This window comes from Bubalus kerabau, chromosome 9 (genome assembly GCF_029407905.1).
Source record: "Bubalus kerabau isolate K-KA32 ecotype Philippines breed swamp buffalo chromosome 9, PCC_UOA_SB_1v2, whole genome shotgun sequence".
NCBI classification, from domain to species: domain Eukaryota; kingdom Metazoa; phylum Chordata; class Mammalia; order Artiodactyla; family Bovidae; genus Bubalus; species Bubalus kerabau.
The window spans coordinates 16,908,974-16,928,511 of record NC_073632.1 but is presented as its reverse complement, the minus strand read 5'-3'; the positions used below and the strand labels follow the sequence as shown (position 1 = coordinate 16,928,511).

The 19,538-nt window shown below is 39.2% G+C and overlaps 1 protein-coding gene across 1 annotated transcript in view; it reads right to left on the bottom strand.

Annotated features, from left to right (window-relative positions):
• COL19A1 (collagen type XIX alpha 1 chain) overlaps window positions 1-19,538 on the bottom strand; it is a 447,290-nt gene that overhangs the window by 237,703 nt on the left and 190,049 nt on the right. Inside the window, exon 12 of the mRNA XM_055534763.1 lies at window positions 4,176-4,229. Within this exon, the coding sequence (XP_055390738.1) occupies window positions 4,176-4,229 (54 nt within the window). The remainder of the gene's footprint in view (window positions 1-4,175; window positions 4,230-19,538) is intronic.

Genomic DNA, 19,538 nt, shown 5'->3' with positions numbered 1-19,538 from the left:
TGGAAACAGTGACAGAATTTATTTTCTTTGGCTCCAAAATCACTGTGGATGGTGACTGCAGCTATGGAATTAAAGGACACTTGCTCCTTGGAAGAAAAGCTAGGGCACAGCTAGATAGTATATTAAATATCAGAGATACCACTTTGCTGACAAAGGTCTGTATAGTCAAAGCTATGCTTTTTCCAGCAGTCTTGTATGGATGTGAGAGTTGGACTATAAAGCTGAGCACTGAAGAATTGGTTCTTTTGAACTGTGGAGTTGGAAAAGGCTCTTGAGTGTCTCTTAGATATCAAAGAGATCAAACCAGTCAATCCTAAAGGAAATCAACCCTGAGTATTCATTGGAAAGACTGGTGTTGAAGCTGAAGCTTCAATATTTTGGCCACTGAATGCAAAGGGCCAATACATTGGAAAAGAGCCTGATGCTCTTGAGGGCAGGAGGAGAAGGGGGTGACAGAGGATGAGATGGTTGGATGGCAGCACCAACTCCATGGACATGAGTTTCAGCAAACTCTGGGAGATAGTGAAGGACAGGAGGCCTGGTGCTTTGCCATGGGACCTCTTTGCCATGGGACCTCTTTTCCATGGGACTGCAAAGAGCTGGACATGTCTGAGTAACTGAACAACAGCAAAGTGGTTTTGTAATAGAAGGGAAAAAGAGAACTGTCATTACTTTTTCTTATCCCTCCTTAGTCATGACTCTTGAATACCTTTTGCAAAATTAAGGAAAAGAAAATGATATCAACTATGTGTTAATTAAGTAACCAAGTGAGCAAATATGCTTTGTCGTGCTTTATAATGTACCTAATGACCTATAAGAGGCAGTGATAGCGCTGAAGGAATAACACACTTGTGGGTGGGGGTATGTGAAGGACTCTTCCCAGATCATTGTCAAAGAGGAAAGGTCACACTGCCCACAAGGCCAGGAGCTCTCTCAGCAAGACTGTTTTAGATCTGAACAAGTAGAAAGCATGAAAATATGTGTGTATAACTGATTAATTCTGAAAAGTCAAATCACCTTACTTTCAGATCCCATAAAAAAAATTTCCAAATCTCTTAAGTTAACATGAATATATTTCAGGCTTCACTTGCTCAAACCTCCTCTCAGTTTTGAGTGTTTGGATAAATTCTTTCTCTATTTCTACTCTAATGCTATCTTAACAAACGTCTAGAAATCTTTGTTTTGCTCCTGTATTCCAGGGAGCCACCATACATGTAGCTTGGTTACCTTTTGCAAGTGGAGTTAATCTCTCTCAACACTCCTATGTTTATCAGAAGATAACATCCTTCCATAATGAATGGTCGAAACCTTGGGCTATTTTTTGCTGCAGCCAAGCACCAAATTGCATATATTCAACCTCTGCAATATCACTGTGCCCTCTCTTCCATCTGTTTCCCTGGTTTAGGTTCTAATTACTTGTATTTTAGGCTATTATAATAATATCTTAATTTTTAATATGAAAATTTAGCTAACAACTACTCCTTTTTCACTCCAAACATTTACTAAGTACTAACAGGAGGAGAAGGGGATGACAGAGGATGAGATATCTGGATGGCATCACTGACTCGATGGACGTGAGTCTGAGAGAACTCCGGGAGCTGGTGATGGACAGGGAGGCCTGGCGTGCTGCGATTCATGCGGTCACAAAGAGTCGGATAAGACCGAGTGACTGAACTGAACTGAGCAATTCCAAGAAATGGTCTTTGTTCTCATAAAGAACATGATAGAAAGAACAGAGCCACAGGCAAAAGCTTCAGTTCTGTCCATTTTGTAGAACACACTGCAAAAGGAATCTTCATGTGAACACAGCATGATCCACATGCCCCCCTTCAGAGGAGGGAGGGCAAACCTCCACACACAGAGCACTGTCCATGCCCAGCTCCAGCTGGATGGACTCTCACTGTGTTTTCCCTACATGCAACTGGAGTCCCAAAAGCCCGAATGAAGGCTTCAAATTCCATCGTACTTTTCAAGACTCTAATCCTAACCAGTCTTAATGATCTCTGTATTAGATGAGAGGACATTGCAGTGATGGGGACTTCAGAACCCAACAGGCTCTGAGAAGTGATTTTCTCGACAGGTGACAGAACTGGGCACACATTCAGCTCTGCTTCCCACCGTAGAACTCTGACCACTACACCAGGTATCGCCAGTGACAGGGCAGTGGGGAATTAGTAGCTCTATTACCTGCAGGGGCCAATGGCCAATGGCCATCCAGCAGCCTACTGTGCTGTAAAGAGGCAGAGAGGTGCAGACTCCCCTCGCTCCAAGACACTGGTGCTAACTCCCTCTTTCTGGTGGAGAAAAATCCTTTTAAGAAGATAGGAACAAGAAGCATGTCATATTAAAGGTGCAAATAGGGCTTCTTAGGAAGTAAGAGAAAGAAAACTGTGGGGGCCAGAGCCTCAAGCTTGGGTCAATTAGTCGGGTTAGCTTCTGGGATAGTTCTCTTTGGACCCCTCCCCCTCCAGGGGAAGGAAAATTATGACAAGTCTAGACAGAAGATTAAAAAGCAGAGACTTCACTTTGCTGACAAAGGTCTGTATAGTCAAAGGTATGGTTTTTCCAGGAGTCATGTATGGATGTGAGAGTTGGACCATAAAGAAGACTGAACACTGAAGAAATGATGCTTTTGAATTGTGGTGCTGGAGAAGACTCTTTGAGAGTCCCTTGGACAGTGGGAGATTAAACAAATCAATCTTAAAGGAAATCAACCTTGAATATTCATTGGAAGGACTGATGCTGAAGCTCCAATTGGGGTCACCTGATATGAAGAGTCAACTCACTGGAAAAGACCCTGATGCTGGGAAAGACTGAAGGCAAAAGGAGAAGGAGATGACAGAGGATGAGATGGTTGGATGGCATCACTGACTCAATAGACACGAGACAGTGTCTCTTGGGAGACAGTGAAGGACAGGGAAGCCTGGCCTGCTGCAGGCCATAGGGTCACAAAGAACAGACACGAAGTGGGAACTGAACAATAACAACAAACCCTCCAGGTCTTTGTTCACAGGCCCCAGGATTGCAGTGTTCAGCCTCTCTTCCCTCTGTGCTGCAGACCAGATGGATTTTACAACATCTGGGCATTAGGGAACCCGATCTAGCTTATTCCCTATTCCTCTGTCCAAAAAGTAAGTAGTATGGCCCTTCAGAACTTTCTTAAAACATTTTTATGAAGTGAAGAAGGGAAACCATGGGAAAAGAAATAATTCTCATTGTGGATACTTGCCTTAATAAGGAGTATATCTACAGTAAATGGTGAATCTTATGGCCTGAAAGGAGAGTAATCTACATTTAGAGGAAAATCAAGATTAATCTACCCTCTAAATTCCATCATGAGAATACAAGTGAAGTTCCGAGGGGATAATTGCCTTGGGGTGAGGGGGCAGGTGGGAGGACTTGACATTACCTAGGACAGGAGCCCTGAGATTGGGGAACAGGTGCAATGGAGGGGGAGTGACACAGATACACAGGGTCCCCTCCTTTTTTTCTTTTCATCCCTGAGATATGACCTCAACAGACCCGTCAGCAGGCAGAGACTGGGGGTAAGATGCAAAGTGGAGCCTGGGTCATAACACAGGTCACAGCAGCATATATGTAAAAAGAAAAAAGACCAAGAAAGGAAGAGAGAAGAAATGGAAGCCAGAATATCAAGGAAGAAAGGACCGTGAAGAATGAGTATAATAAGAGGTGTATAAAACCAGGGAACTACCTGGCACTTTCGACAGTAAAAATATCGGGCCTGCTTGGCATTGGCACCACATGTGTCCTTCAGTCATTCCCGGAGAAGGCCTTCAATTTTCTTTAGCACCAGAAATTGACCAACAATCACACAGCCCTCCCCGCTATTCCCTGGTCTGTTTTATGCTATTTGCCCTCTTATTGGCAGAACAGTCACTGTCCTTGTAAAGCTTTTTAAATCAATAAAGTCTGTGGCCTTCAAAACAAAAAAAAAAACAAAAAAAAACTGGGCCTCTACTGAGCCACACACATACACACACACACACACACGCACACACACACACAAAACAACTACCTTGATTCTTACTTTGCAATAATTGAATAATTGTAGCTAGTTCTTCCAAGGATAGTCAAGACTCAGTAGCATTAGACAATAAGCATATTTCAGTGGCCAAATGTAAACACTATGCTAGAAAAAAGAAAGTTAGGCTTACATCTTGTCCATTAATGCCTGACAAACCTGGATCTCCTTTCTCTCCTGGTTCACCCTAGAAAGAAACAATTAATACAGTGAAAAATGTTAAATATGAAGATCTATACTAAGAGAAAATAAAAGAGTTACATTGTTTGGGTATTTATAACAACATGATTACTTTTCTAATCCCTTGAAAGAAACATTTATTAAAAAACAATTCTGAGTCCTAAAACCAAAAAGAAGTTTAAAGGTTCAAAGAAAAGCTGCATAAAAATGATTAAAGTGTATAAATAGAACAAGGATTATTATTTTTTTTTCTATAAGCAACAAAGAACTTTCAGGAGGGCAATTTGGTAATATATAAAAAGGGTCTTAAATATGTTCATTTCATTGGGACCAGTGATTTTACTGCTAAGAATGAATCCCAAGAAAATAAACAGAGATGAAAAGTTTTAAGCACTAAGATGTAGAGTGCAGTGCTATTCATAGTAGTAAAAAGAGAAACATTCTAAATGTCCAGTAATAGGAAACTGGGTAAATTACAGCATAGAGATATAATGGTATATGCTCCAACCATTACAATCATGTTTATGAATTTTAGTTTATACTATAGGAAAGCTCTTATGATATAAAAAGATTATTTAACAAATTTAGTGAATAAATGTTAATGAATACCTGTTTTTATTACTGTAAAGCTACAAGTGTTCATGCTATGCTATGCTATGCTAAGTTACTTCAGTCGCTTCCAACTCTGTGCGACCCCAGAGACGGCAGCTCACCAGGCTCCCCTGTCCCTGGGATTCTCCAGGCAAGAACACTGGAGTGGGTTGTCATTTCCTTCTCCAGTGCATGAAAGTGAAAAGTAAAAGTGAAGTCGCTCAGTCATATCCAACTCTTAGCGACCCATGGACTGCATCCTACTAGGCTCCTCTGTCCATGGGATTTTCCAGGCAAGAGTACTGGAGTGGGTTGCCATTGCCTTCTCCGACAAGTGTTCATAATGGCCACTAACACTGTTCATGACACATCTCATAGTTGCCTGTATTTTTGTTGATTACTATCTGAAAGGTATATGCTTTTATTGGTATACTCTGCATATCTATGGTGGGCTTCCCAGGTGGCACAGTGGTAAAGAATTCGCCTGCCAAGGCAGCAGATGCAAGAAATGTGGGTTCAACCTCTGGGTTGGGAAATTGCCTGTTGGAGGAAATAGCAACCCACTCCAGTGTTTTTGCCTGGAAAATTCCATGGACAGAAGAGCCTGGCAGGGTACAGTCCAGAGGGTCACAAAGAGTCAGATGCAACTGAGCGCCTGAGTATGCATGCTGCATATCTATGGTATAATTAAAAAAAAATTTTTTTTAAAGTCTGTCTACCTAACCATCCACCTATCTACCTGTGGCTAAATCTACCTATGAGTCTCAGAAGAATTAATGAAAGCAAACAAATCAGAAAAATAAAAGTAAATAATCTATGCATTCTATGACTATGGGCAATTTTATTTTCTTCAGCATATTCTTCAATGTTTCCCAATTTTTAAATAAACATGTATGACTGGGAAAGGTCAGTTTTCATTCCAATCCCAAAGAAAGGCAATGCCAAAGAATGCTCAAACCACTGCACAATTGCATTCATCTCACACGCTAGTAAAGTAATGCTCAAAATTCTCCAAGCCAGGCTTCAGCAATACGTGAACCGTGAACTTCCTGATGTTCAAGCTGGTTTTAGAAAAGGCAGAGGAACCAGAGATCAAATTGCAAACATCCGCTGGATCATGGAAAAAGCAAGAGAATTCCAGAAAAACATCTATTTCTGCTTTATTGACTATGGGAAAGCCTTTGACTGTGTGGATCACAATCAACTGTGGAAAATTCTGAAAGAGATGGGAATACCAGACCACCTGATCTGCCGCTTGAGAAATTTGCATGCAGGTCAGGAAGCAACAGTTAGAACTGGACATGGAACAACAGACTGGTTCCAAATAGGAAAAGGAGTTTGTCAAGGCTGTATATTGTCACCCTGTTTATTTAACTTATATGCAGAGTACATCATGAGAAACGCTGGACTGGAAGAAACACAAGCTGGAATCAAGATTGCCAGGAGAAATATCAATAACCTTGGATATGCAGATGACACCACCCTTATGGCAGAAAGTGAAGAGGAACTCAAAAGCCTCTTGATGAAGGTGAAAGTGGAGAGTGAAAAAGTTGGCTTAAAGCTCAACATTCAGAAAACGAAGATCATGGCATCCAGTCCCATCACTTCATGGGAAATAGATGGGGAAACAGTGGAAACAGTGTCAGACTTTATTTTTCTGGGCTCCAAAATCACTGCAGATGGTGACTGCAGCCATGAAATTAAAAGACGCTTACTCCTTAGAAGGAAAGTTATGACCAACCTAGATAGCATATTCAAAAGCAGAGACATTACTTTGCCAACAAAGGTTCGTCTAGTCAAGGCTATGGTTTTTCCTGTGGTCATGTATGGATGTGAGAGTTGGAGTGTGAAGAAGGCTGAGCCCTGAAGAATTGATGCTTTTGAACTGTGGTGTTGGAGAAGACTCTTGAGAGTCCCTTGGACTGCAAAGAGATCCAACCAGTCCATTCTGAAGGAGATCAGCCCTGGGTGTTCTTTGGAAGGGATGATGCTAAAGCTGAAACTACAGTACTTTGGCCACCTCATGCGAAGAGTTGACTCATTGGAAAAGACTCTGATGCTGGGAGGGATTGGGGGCAAGAGGAGAAGGGGACGACAGAGGATGAGATGGCTGGATGGCATCACTGACTCGATGGACATGAGTCTGAGTGAACTCCGGGAGTTGGTGATGGACAGGGAGGCCTGGTGTGCTGCGATTCATGGGGTCACAAAGAGTCGGACATGACTGAGCGACTGATCTGATCTGACCTGATGTGATGTGTATAATTTGTAAAGTGTTTAAAAATAAGAGAATATGCTGTGTGTAGAAAGAACTCATTCCGCCCTAAATGCATCGCACATTACTCTGTGTCTGTAAAATAGTAATAGTAGTAGCAGCAGTAGTATTAATAGTTATCTCCGCTTTGTGCCACCAGGGTGATTTTTATTCTCTTCTTTATATATTCTTTTGCTCTTTGCTTTTTAAGACGATAAAAATTATTATTTTTATCTGCAAGAAAAGAAAAGCAAGTTCTTCCTGGGCCAAGATGGTGAAGTAGGAAGACCCTGAACTTATCTGCTTTCCTAGATACACCAGAATCACAACTATTTATACAACATCTACCAATGAAAACTAACAGAAGTTTTAGTTATCTTCTACAACTAAAGATATAAAGAAGGAACCACAATGACAGGTAGGTGGAATGGAGAATGGAGACGATGTACAGTCAAATCTTATACCCCGAGGTGGGCAACCCACAAAGGGGAGAATAGATACAACTGCAGAAGTTCTCCAAAGAGGCAAGGGATCCAAGCCCCACACTGGGATCCCCAGACCTGGGGTCCTGCACTGGAAAGATGAGCCCCTAAAATATTTGGCTTTGAAGGCTAGTGGGGATCACCTTCAGCAGACCCAGAGGGCTGTGGAAAATAGAGGCTCTGCACTTAAAGGGCACACACAAAGACTCACATGATTTAGTACCCAGGATAGAAGCAGTAATTTGAAAGAAGCCTGGAGCAGACCCACATGCTGATCTTGGGGAGTCTCTCAGAGAATAAGGAGGCAGGTAGACCTCATCCTGGTGACACAGACACCAGCAGCAGCAATTATGGGGAGCTCATTCTACCACGTGGACACTGGTGCTGGTAAGTACAGCTTTGGAATCCTCTCTAGCTTATTAGCCCTAGAGCCCAGACCCACACTAACTCAATGATGTGTAGGTGCCAGTGCTGGATGTCTTAGAACAAGCACCTAACTGGGTGAGGACAGAGCTCATCAGGAAGCAGGCTGCCTTAAGACTCCTTAGATTTTGTTGTTGTTGTTGTCAAGGCAAGGACTAAGACTTGATTCAGAAAACTGAGAAGACAGCAGACTAATGTCGCACAATAACCATCTGTTGGGGGTCTGAATGCCAGGTTCTTTTATAGAACCAAAGAGAGAAGCAGTGAGGAAATAAAGTCAAAAGGCCAAGTAGAGAGGGACAGGTGATGGGGAAGGAAAATAAGACTCCTTGGTCTTAACCTGAGCCCACACAGATGCCCCTGGATACATCCCTGCCTACCAGGGAACTGAGGATCCAGTTCACACACTAGTGTGCACACACTGGACCTGGGATGTCCAGGGTCCTGTAGCCAGAAACCTATGGCCTGGACCTACCATCCAGCCTGCTCTAGACTCAGTGCCAGCCTCACCTACCAGTAGGCAGGTGCCAGTAACAGGACACCCTGGGATTCAGCTCCACTCGCCAGATGGCCAACATCAGCTTTGAGACACCTTGGGCCACTCAGCCAGCTGCCCTGGGACCTGACACCACTCATCACTAGGCTGAAACAAGCTTCAGAACACCACAGACTTTGCAGCTAGCTATGTCAGGAATCAGGCTCTTTTACTAGTGGTCCCAAAGCAGCTCTGGAACCCCTGGGCTCTGCACCTAGAGACCCCAGGATCTGGCTCTGCCAGCCAGTCGCAAGAGATACAAATCACTATGGGTAAAATGGAAAAGCAACATGAATGTAGTGTACAGCATGGGGAAATACAGCCATTATTTTGTGATAGCTTTAAAGAGAATATCACCTGTAAAAATACTGAATATTATACACCTGAAACTAATAAAATATTGTAAGTCAACTACACTTAAATTAACAAAAGGAAAGCTGGAGTAGCAATAATTTTTCAGACACAATAGATTTTAAAACTGTAAACAAGATACAAAGAATGACCAAGGGCTCAATCTAAAAAGATATAACAATTGTAAATATATATGAACTCAACACAGTAACACTTCTATACATAAAACAAATGTTAACAGACAATGAAGAATTATAACCAACACAATAATAGTAGGGGGATATTACCATCCCACATACATCAATGGGCAGATCATTCACACAGAAAATCAATGAGGCTTTAAGTGACATATTAGATCAGATGAGCTAAATATACAAACATTTCAGTAAAAAACAAAGGAATATACATTAGTTTTCAAGTGCACATGGAACATTCTCCAGGATAAATCACATTCTAGGCCACAAAACAAGTCTCAATTTTAAGAAGATTGAAATTATATCAGTCATCTTTTCTGACCAGAGTAGTCTAAGATTAGAAATCAACTACAAGAAAAAAATTCAAAAAATCCCCACAAACACATGGAGGCTAAACAATATGCTACTAAACAACCAATGAATCCCTGAATAAATCTGAGAATAAATGAAAAAATAAATTGAAAAAAATGAAAACACAATAATTCAAAACCCTATGGGATGAAGCAAAAGCAGTTCTAAGAGGGAAGTTTATAGTGATATGCAAGACTACCTCAGGAAATCAGAAAAACCTCAAATAATCAATCTAATATTATAGCTAAAGGAACTAGAAAAAGAAAAATGACCAGAATCCAAAATTAGTAGAAAAAAAAAACAACCATAAAGATCAGAAGGGAAATAAATGAAATAAAGACAAACAATATAAAATAATAGAAAATATCAATGATATCACAGCTGGTTCTTTGAAAAGATAAACAAAATTGATAAACCTTTGGCCATACTCATTACAAAATGGGGAAGGGGAGTCTAAATCAATAAAATCAGAAATGGAAAAGGAGAGGTTACAACCAACACCACTGAAATACGAAGGACAATAAAAGATTGCCCTGAACAACTACATGCCAATAAGATGGAAAAGCTAGAAGAAATGGACAAATTCTGAGAAATGTGTACTCTCTCAACCAGGAAGAAATACTAAATATGAATAGACTAATTGCCAGTAATGAAACTGAATCAGTAACAAAACAAAACTCAAGTCCAGGACCAAGTAGCTTCACAGGTGAATTCTACCAACCATTTTGAGAAGAGTTAATATCTATCCTTCTCAAACTATTCTAAAAAATTTAGAGGAAGGAAAGCTTCCAAACTCATTCTACAAATCTAGCATCACTAGACAAAAATATCACAAAAAAGAAAAAACTATATACTAATATTCCTTATGCTAAAATCATTAATAAAATAGCAAACTGCATCCAAAAATAGATCAAAAGGATCATATATCATGATCAAGTGGAATTTACTCCAGGGACACAAGAATAGTTCAATATTTGCAAGTCAGTATGAATCACCACATTAACAAAGTGAAAAATAGAAGTCATATAATCATCACAATAGATACAGAAAAGATTTTTCAAAATTCAACATGCATTTATGACAAAAACTCTCCACAAAGTGGGTAGTGAGGGAACATACTTCAACATAATGAAAGCCATATATAATAGCTCCATAGCGCACATCATAATCAATAGGGAAAAGCCGAAAACATTTCCTCCAAGGTTAGAAACATGCCAAGGATGCCTTTTATCAGCACTTAGGGTCAAATAGTATTAGAAGTCCTATCCATAGCAATCAGACAGAAAAATAAATAAAATCATCCAAATTAGAAAGTAAGAAGTAAAACTATCACTTTTGCACATGATATGATACTATACATAGAAAACTCTAAAGACACCACCAGGAATCTACTAGGGCTCATCAATGAATTCAGTAAAATTGAAGGATACAAAATTAATATACAGAAATCTGCTGCATTTCTATACACTAATACCTATGACTAGAAGACCAAATTTTCCAGACTAGAAGACCTAACCCTCAAATTTATATAGAATCTGATATGACCCCAAACTGACAAAGAAATCTTGAAAACAAAACAAAACAAATCTATAGGTATCACATTCCCTGACTTCAGACTATTCTGCAAATCTACAATAATCAAAACAGCATGGCACTGGCACAAAAAACAGACATATAGAGAAATGAAACAGGAAAGAAAACCCAGAAATAAATCCATATACCTATGCTCCATTAATCTCTGACAAAGGAGGCAGGAATATATAATGGAGAAAAGACAGTCTCTTCAATAAGTGGTGCTCAGTAAACTGGATATATAAAAGGATAAAGTTAGGACATTTTGTCATATAAACTCAAAATACTATACAAAGTATTTTGTATAGAATAGTATTTTATATCAGTTCAGTTCATTTCAGTCGCTCAGTCATGTCCAACTCTTTGTGACCCCATGAATCGCAGCACGCCAGGCCTCCCTGTCCATCACCAACTCCCAGAGTTCACTCAGACTCATGTCCATCGAGTCAGTGGTGCCATCCAGCCATCTCATCCTCTGTCGTCCCCTTCTCCTCCTGCCCCCAATCCCTCCCAGTATCAGACCCCTTTCCAATGAGTCAACTCTTCACATGAGGTGGCCAAAGTACTGGAGTTTCAGCTTTAGCATCATTCCTTCCAAAGAAGTCTCAGGGCTGATCTCCTTCAGAATGGACTGGTTGGATCTTCTTGCAGTCCAAGGGACTCTCAAGAGTCTTCTCCAACACCACAGTTCAAAAGCATCAATTCTTTGGCGCTCAGCTTTCTTTATAGTCCAACTCTCACATCCATACATGACTACTGGAAAAACCATAGCCTTGACTAGATGGACCTTTGTTGGCAAAGTAATGTCTCTGCTTTTCAATATGCTATCTAGGTTGGTCATAACTTTCCTTCCAAGGAGTAAGCATCTTTTAATTTCATGGATGCAGTATTTTGTATAATATAGTATAATACTATACTATACAAAGTAAAGTACCCCAATGTTCATTGCAGCACTGTTTATAATGGCCAGGACATGGAAGCAACCTAGATGTCCATCAGCAGATGAATGGATGAGAAAGCTGTGGTACATATACACAATGGAGTATTACTCAGCCATTAAAAAGAATACATTTGAATCAGTTCTAATGAGGTGGATGAAACTGGAGCCTATTATACAGAGTGAAGTAAGCCAGAAAGAAAAACACCAATACAGTATACTAACTCATATATATGGAATTTAGAAAGATGGTAATGATAACCCTGTATGTGAGATAGCAAAAGAGACACAGAGGTATAGAACAATTTTTTGGACTCTGTGGGAGAGGGAGAGGGTGGGATGATTTGGGAAAATGGCATTGAAACACGTATAATATCATATAAGAAACGAATCGCCAGTCTAGGTTCAATGCAGGATATAGGATGTTTGGGGCTGGTGCACTGGGATGACCCAGAGGGACAGTATGCGGAGGGTGGTGGGAGGGGGGTTCAGGATGGGGAACATGTGTACACCCGTGGCAGATTCATGTTGATGTATGGCAAAACCAATACAATATTGTAAAGTAATTAACCTCCAATTAAAATAAATAAATTAAAAAAAAATACTATACAAAGAAAACCCTAAAAATACCACCAAAAATCTACTAGAGCTCACAATAAATTCAGTAAAATTGTAGGATACAACATTAATATATAGAAATCTGCCTCATTTCTATACACTAATGAACTATCATAAAAATGGGTTAATACACACTGAGGAAACCAGAAGGGAAAGAGACACGTGTACCCCAATGTTCATTGCAGCACTGTTTACAATAGCCAGGACATGGAAGCAACCTAGATGTCCATCGGCAGATGAACGGATAAGAAAGCTGTGGTACATATACACAATGGAGTATTACTCAGCCATTAAAAAGAATACATTTGAATCAGTTCTAATGAGGTGGATGAAACTGGAGCCTATTATACAGAGTGAAGTAAGCCGGAAAGAAAAAGACTAATACAGTATACTAATGCATATATATGGAATTTAGAAAAATGGTAACGATAACCCTGTACGCGAGACAGCAAAAGAGAGACAGATGTATAGAACAGTCTTTTGAACTCTGTGGGAGAGGGCGAGGGTGGGATGATTTTGGAGGATGGCATCGAAACATGTATAATATCCTATGTGAAACGAATGGCCAGTCCAGGTTTGATGCATGAGACAGGATGCTTGGGGCTGGTGCACTGGGATGACCCAGAGGGATGGTACGGGGAGGGAGGTGAGAGGGGGGTTCAGGATGGGGAACACATGTACACCTGTGGCAGATTCATATTGATGTATGGCAAAACCAATACAATATTGTAAAGTAAAAAAATAAAAGGAAAAAAAAAGAAAAAAAATAAAGAAAAATGGGTTAAAAGCCTAAATGTAAGTCTGGAAACCCTGAAATTCCTAGAAGAAAACACAGAACACTGACATAAATAATAGCAAAGTTTGCATGGATCTGTCTCCTAAGGCAAAGGAAACAAAAGCAGAAAAAGAATTAATTGGAACTAATTAAACATAACTTTTGCACAGCAACAAAAACAAAAACACACCATAATGAATGGGAAAATATTTTAGCAAATGATATGACTGATAATGGGTTAATATCCAAAATACATAAACAGTTCATATAACTCAATATCAAAAAAAAAAAAATTCAATTGACAATGGCCAGAAGACTGAACATTTTTCCAAAGAAGACAAAAAGATACACATCAGTCAAGAAAAAGAATGCTTAATACTGTAATTTTCAGAAAAATGCCAGTAAAAAATACAATAAGATATCACCTCATACCTGTGAGAATACTTGTCATCTGCTGCTGCTGCTAAGCCGCTTCAGTCGTATCTGACTCTGTGCGACCCCATAGACGGCAGCCCACCAGGCTTCCCATCCCTGGGATTCTCCAGGCAAGAATACTGGAGTGGCTTGCCATTTCCTTCTCCAAGTTGTCATCTAACAGACCCCGAATGATAAATGTTGGTGAGGATTTGTAGAAAAAGGAGCCCTTTTACATTGTTGGGGAGAATGCAAATTTGTGTAGTCACTGTGAAAAACAGTATAGAGGTTCTTAAAAGAACTAAAAATAAAACTACCTATGACCCAGAAATCCCACTACTGGGTATATATCCAAAGAAAACAAGAACACTATCTTGAGAATGTATCATGCACCTGAATGTTCACATTGTTATTTACAACATCCAAGATATGGAAGCAATCTAAGTGTCCGTGAACAGACGAATAAAGAAGATGTGGTGTACACACACGCAGAGACCACACACACAATGGAATACTACTCAGCCATAAAAAGAATGACATTTTGCCATTTGCAACAGTATGTGGAGATGTGGAGGGCACTATGCTTAGTGAAATATGTCAGACACAAGACAAACACTCTATGTTGTCACTCACATGTGGATTCTAAAACATAAATCGAATGAATGTAACACAACAGAAACAGGCTCATAAAGACAGACAGCAAACTAATGGTTATCAGTGGAGCAGGAAAAGGGCACGATAGAGATACGAGATGAAGAGGTACAAACTACTATACCCAGAATAAATAAATTACAACAATGTATTATACAGCAAGGAATATGTAGCCGTTATTTGGTAGTAACCTTAAACGGAGTATACTCTACAAAAATACTGAATCACTATGCTGTACACCTGAAGCTAATGTAATACTAAACATCAATTATACTTCAATTAAAAAAGCAAGCACTTGATTTTAAGATATAATATTTTAAATAGTCTTCAAGTAGAAATATACAGGTGCAGTCCCAATTAAGCAGCAACAGCACACGCTACCCCAAAATGTGCCTCTTGTATGTGGTATGTGGACTGTTTCATGCTAAAGGCAATTAAGCCACCATAACTCTAAGGAACAGCTTTATTCTCTCCCTTCATTGCCTCAAAGAATTTACTAGGGGGCTTGGCCCAGAAACGGAGCTACTACCAGAGCTCACCTTTTATCCAAAGACTTAACTGCATGGCAGGCAAACAGCTCATTACCACACACATGCCCTTCTCATCTGCCTGTGAATTGCCTTCTCTCTGAAGCCTGGCCCATCGCACTCCTTAGCTCCCAGGGCAGGTCCGCCTGTGAATTGCCTTCTCTCTGCAGCCCGGCCCATCGCCCTCCTTAGCTCCCAGGGCCGATAAGCCTCAGCTTACCTTTAGGTGTCATGTTTTTATAGGGCTCTTGAACGAAAACTTTTTCTCCTGTTAATCTGTCTTTTGTTGATTTAATTATTAGGCCAAAGACCAAGAAGGGAAGAAGGGAAAAATGTTCGACCACTGAACAATCATCTAAGACTATGCATTATTACCCTATTGAAAGATGCAGGAAATGAAGCAAAAAATAATTTGGTTACACTTGGAATATAAGAAATCCATATTATATATAGGGCAAACAAAAGGCCACATGAACACATTTAGTCATTCAGTGAAATAGGGTTAAGTTAGAATGAAACTGAAGATGTTGAACTGGAAATGGAGGGTAAAGAGATGCCTGTAGAGTGGTTTCTCCAGGATGGTAGCCACTGGCCACACATGGCTATTTAATAAAATTTAAAATTCAGTTTTTCCATTACCCTAGCCACATTTCAAGTGCTCAGTAGTGCCGGGTATATTGGACTGTGCAGGTTTAAACATTTACATCACCATTGAAAATTCCACTGGACTATGCTAATCCAGAGAGTGGCATGTATGACAGAAAACAAAATAGGAATTAAGAGCTTCAGAAATACCCAGAAGAAAATATTTAGTAAGAGGATCCAAAACAACACATGTTTACATATTGATATAAAATGTGTTCAGTACAAGTTAACAAAGTGAAATTTTTGACGCTAGAAGACAAATATAATTCCATAGATATAATCATCAACTTACAGAGGCAACTAAAAAATAAATACAGTCTTTATTCAAAATTAAAGGCTCTGATAGAAAACATAAGCAACTCTATATACTAAAGAGGTAAGTGTCTATGAGAAAACCTTCAACTTGACAGTAATAAAAGTCAAATAATAATAATAATATGAACAATAACATAGAGAACAGAGTTGATATTCTGATGGGGTTTACATTGCATGGAAAGAGGACAAGAGATATGGCAGACAGTTAAAGAAGAAATGTGCCACTTCAGATTAATCAGTGGCAAAAATTGGCAATGAATTTTTAAAGTATTATTTTTAATGTAAAAACTAAGCATATAGTTATACATGGGGGCCACTGTGATCAAATAAGGTTCATAAAAAAGTCATTTACTTGACTATTATCATTGCTACCAATGTTTCTATAATGTTTGCTATGTGCCAAGCACTGCTTTAAGCATCCTGCAATTCTATGACGATCTAGAATAAAGATACAAGTATTACCCTCATTTTACAGATAAAGGAACTGAAAACAGAGAGGTTAAGTAACTTGCCCAAGGTCATATAACTTAAAAGGAGTAGGATGCCAATTCAGCCCAGGCTCCACAGCCTGTGCTCTAAAACTATTAAGCCCACTCATTTTAAAACAGACCAGGGAGAACTGAAAATGCAATGTAGAAATCGGGATTTGGGCAAAGCAGGAGGCAAAGTCTCTGACAATGCCTCCCACAGGCATCAGCCAGGTAACATCACTACTGAGCTTGTAACTGGCAAAGGTCTCTCTCCGCTCCTCTCTCTTATCAAGCTCTTAATCTTGGCATTATTGACAATTCTTCCTTGTGGGGGCTGTCCTGTACGTGACAGGATGTTTAGCATCATCCTAGCCTCTATTCACTATTAGCCAGTAGCCAGTCTCTTCTACACCCTCTCTGTTCTCAGTCTTGACAAACAAAATGTCTCCAGATATTTCCAAATTTCACATGGATGGTGAAATTGTTTCCACCTCAGAGCTACTGATATGTATTATGAATAGGCATGTATATATAAAACAGTTTCATGATATGAAATGTTACAGCAGACTGAAACAATATGCTATAATAAACACCATGGACTTGATTAGGAGTAACTGTGCAATTTTGCTTTAAAGTTAATTCTGCATGGGTTAGAGAACCCACTTAAAAATAAAAATATTAAAGGGTCAGAAGGAAATATAAGTGAAACATAGCTCAGAGCTCATGGTGAGTAAGGTGTCTAAATGTAGAGACAAAGAAGACATTCATAATAAAAAATAATATATTTTACAAAATATTAATTATAACCTTGTAAGGCAAAAATATTATAAACTAAAGGGTAAATGATAAAATGGGAAAAGCATCATATGATGGTTTAAAGTTTAACATCATTAGTACACAGAGGTTTTATCATTCATAAGAAAAACAATGATATACCAACCGGAAGTTGTGCAAAGGACACATCAGGCAACTACCCACAAGGAATACAAAAGAAATGCTAAATGACAATTGTGACTATTTTAACAGGTACTAAGTGAGCTTTAGAGTTCACTATTGTAAATTTAGAGCTCTTTATTGTAAATTCTATCATTCTTTGAAAGCAGTGGGAGTTCTACATCCAGACAGAAAAAAAAAAAAGATACTCAAGAATTGCATACTTAATAAATCCCAAACAAAAGAAAGTTGACAATAGTAACCAGCTGTTCCTTTTTTCCTCCATTGAGAAGAAAATGAGTGAAAACAAAACTATGGCTTTAATAAGCTAGAATTAAAGAAAATTTATTTGACACCAGAGGTTGTTAGACAGTAGTTCCATTTATATTTTTTCTCAGTGTTTAGATACGTTCAAAAGCAGAAAAGATTAAAGAACAAAACCAACAGAACATTTCAGGAGATTTCTTTGAAAATACAATAAATCATTCTAGTCTGACAAATCATAAATGTGATCCCAACCAAAGGAAAGAAGATAAATGAAAATTAGATTACATGAAAATTTTTCCAATACCCATTCTTTGATGAAACTATATTCAAAACTATACCAAAATTTATGAACTAATACCTTTTGCAGCAACATGGATGGGCCTAGAGATTATCACATTAAGTGAATTAAGTCAAAGACAAATATCATATATCACCTACATGTGGAATATTTAAAAATGATGCAAATGAACTTATGTACAAAACAGAAATAGACTCACTATTATAGAAAATAAACTTATGAAAAGGACAGGGAGGGATGAATTAGGACTTTGGGATTAACATGTACAAACTCACCACATACAAAAAGACAAACAACAAGGACCTACTGTATAGAACAGAAAATGATATTCAATACCTTGTAAAAACTTGGAAAAGACTGAAAAAGTCTATATAATATGTAATATATATATAACCAAATGAAATTGGGTTGGCCAAAGATTTCATTTGGTTTTTCCATAAGATGCAATGCCAAATAATGTTCAAACTACTGCAAAACTGCACTCATCTCACATGCTAGCAAAGTAATACTCAAAATTCTCCAAGCCAGGCTTCAACAATATATGAACTGTGAATTTGCAGAGGTACAAGCTGGATTTAGAAAAGGCAGAGGAACCAGAGATCAAATTGCCAACATCCGTTGGATCATCAAAAAAGCAACAGAATTCCAGAAAAAAAATCTACTTCTGCTTTATTGATTACACCAAAGCCTTTGTGTATATCAAAACAAACTGTGGAAAATTCTTCAAGAGGTGGAAATACCAGACCACCTGACATGCCTCCTGAGGAATCTGTATGCAGGCCAAGAAGCAACAGTTAGAACCGGACATGGAACAATGGACTGGTTCCAAATTGGGAAAGCAGTATGACAAGACTGTATATTGTCACCCTGCTTATTTAACTTACATGCAGAGTAAATCATAAGAAATGCTGGGCTGGATGAAGCACAAGTTGGAATCAAGATTTCCAGGAGTAATATCAATAACCTCAGATATGCAGATAACACAACCCTTAGGGCAGAAAGTGAAGAGGAAGTAAAGAGCCTCTTGATGAAAGTGAAAGAGGAGAGTGAAAAAGCTGGCTTAAAACTCAACATTCAGAAAACTAAGATCATGGCATCTAGTCCCATCACTTCATTGCAAATAGATGGGGAAACAATGGAAACAGTGACAGACTTTATTTTCTTAGGCTCCAAAATCACTGCAGATGGTGACTGCAGCCATGAAATTGAAAGATACTTGCTCCTTGGAAGAAAGTGAAGTGAAGTGAAGTGAAAGTTGTTCAGTCATGTCCAACTCTTTGTGACCCCATGGACTGTATAGTCCATGGCATTGTCCAGGCCAGAATACTGGAGTGGGTAGCCTTACCCTTCTCCAGGGGATCTTGCCAACCCAGGGATTGAACCCAGGTCTCCCGCATTGCAGGCTGATTCTTTACCAGCTGAGCCACAAGGGAAGCCCAAGAATACTGAAGCCTATCCCTTCTCCAGCAGGTGTTCCTGACCCAGGAATCGAATCGGGGTCTCCTGAATTGCAGGTGGATTCTTTATCAACTGAGCCTAGACAGCATATTAAAAAGCAGAGATATTACTTTCCCAACAAAGGTCTGTCTAGTCAAAGCTGTGGTTTTTCCAGTAGTCATGTATGGATGTGAGAGTTGGACTATAAAGAAGGCTGAACGTCGAAGAATTGATGCTTTTGAACTGTGGTGCTGGAAAAGACGAGAGTCCCTTGGA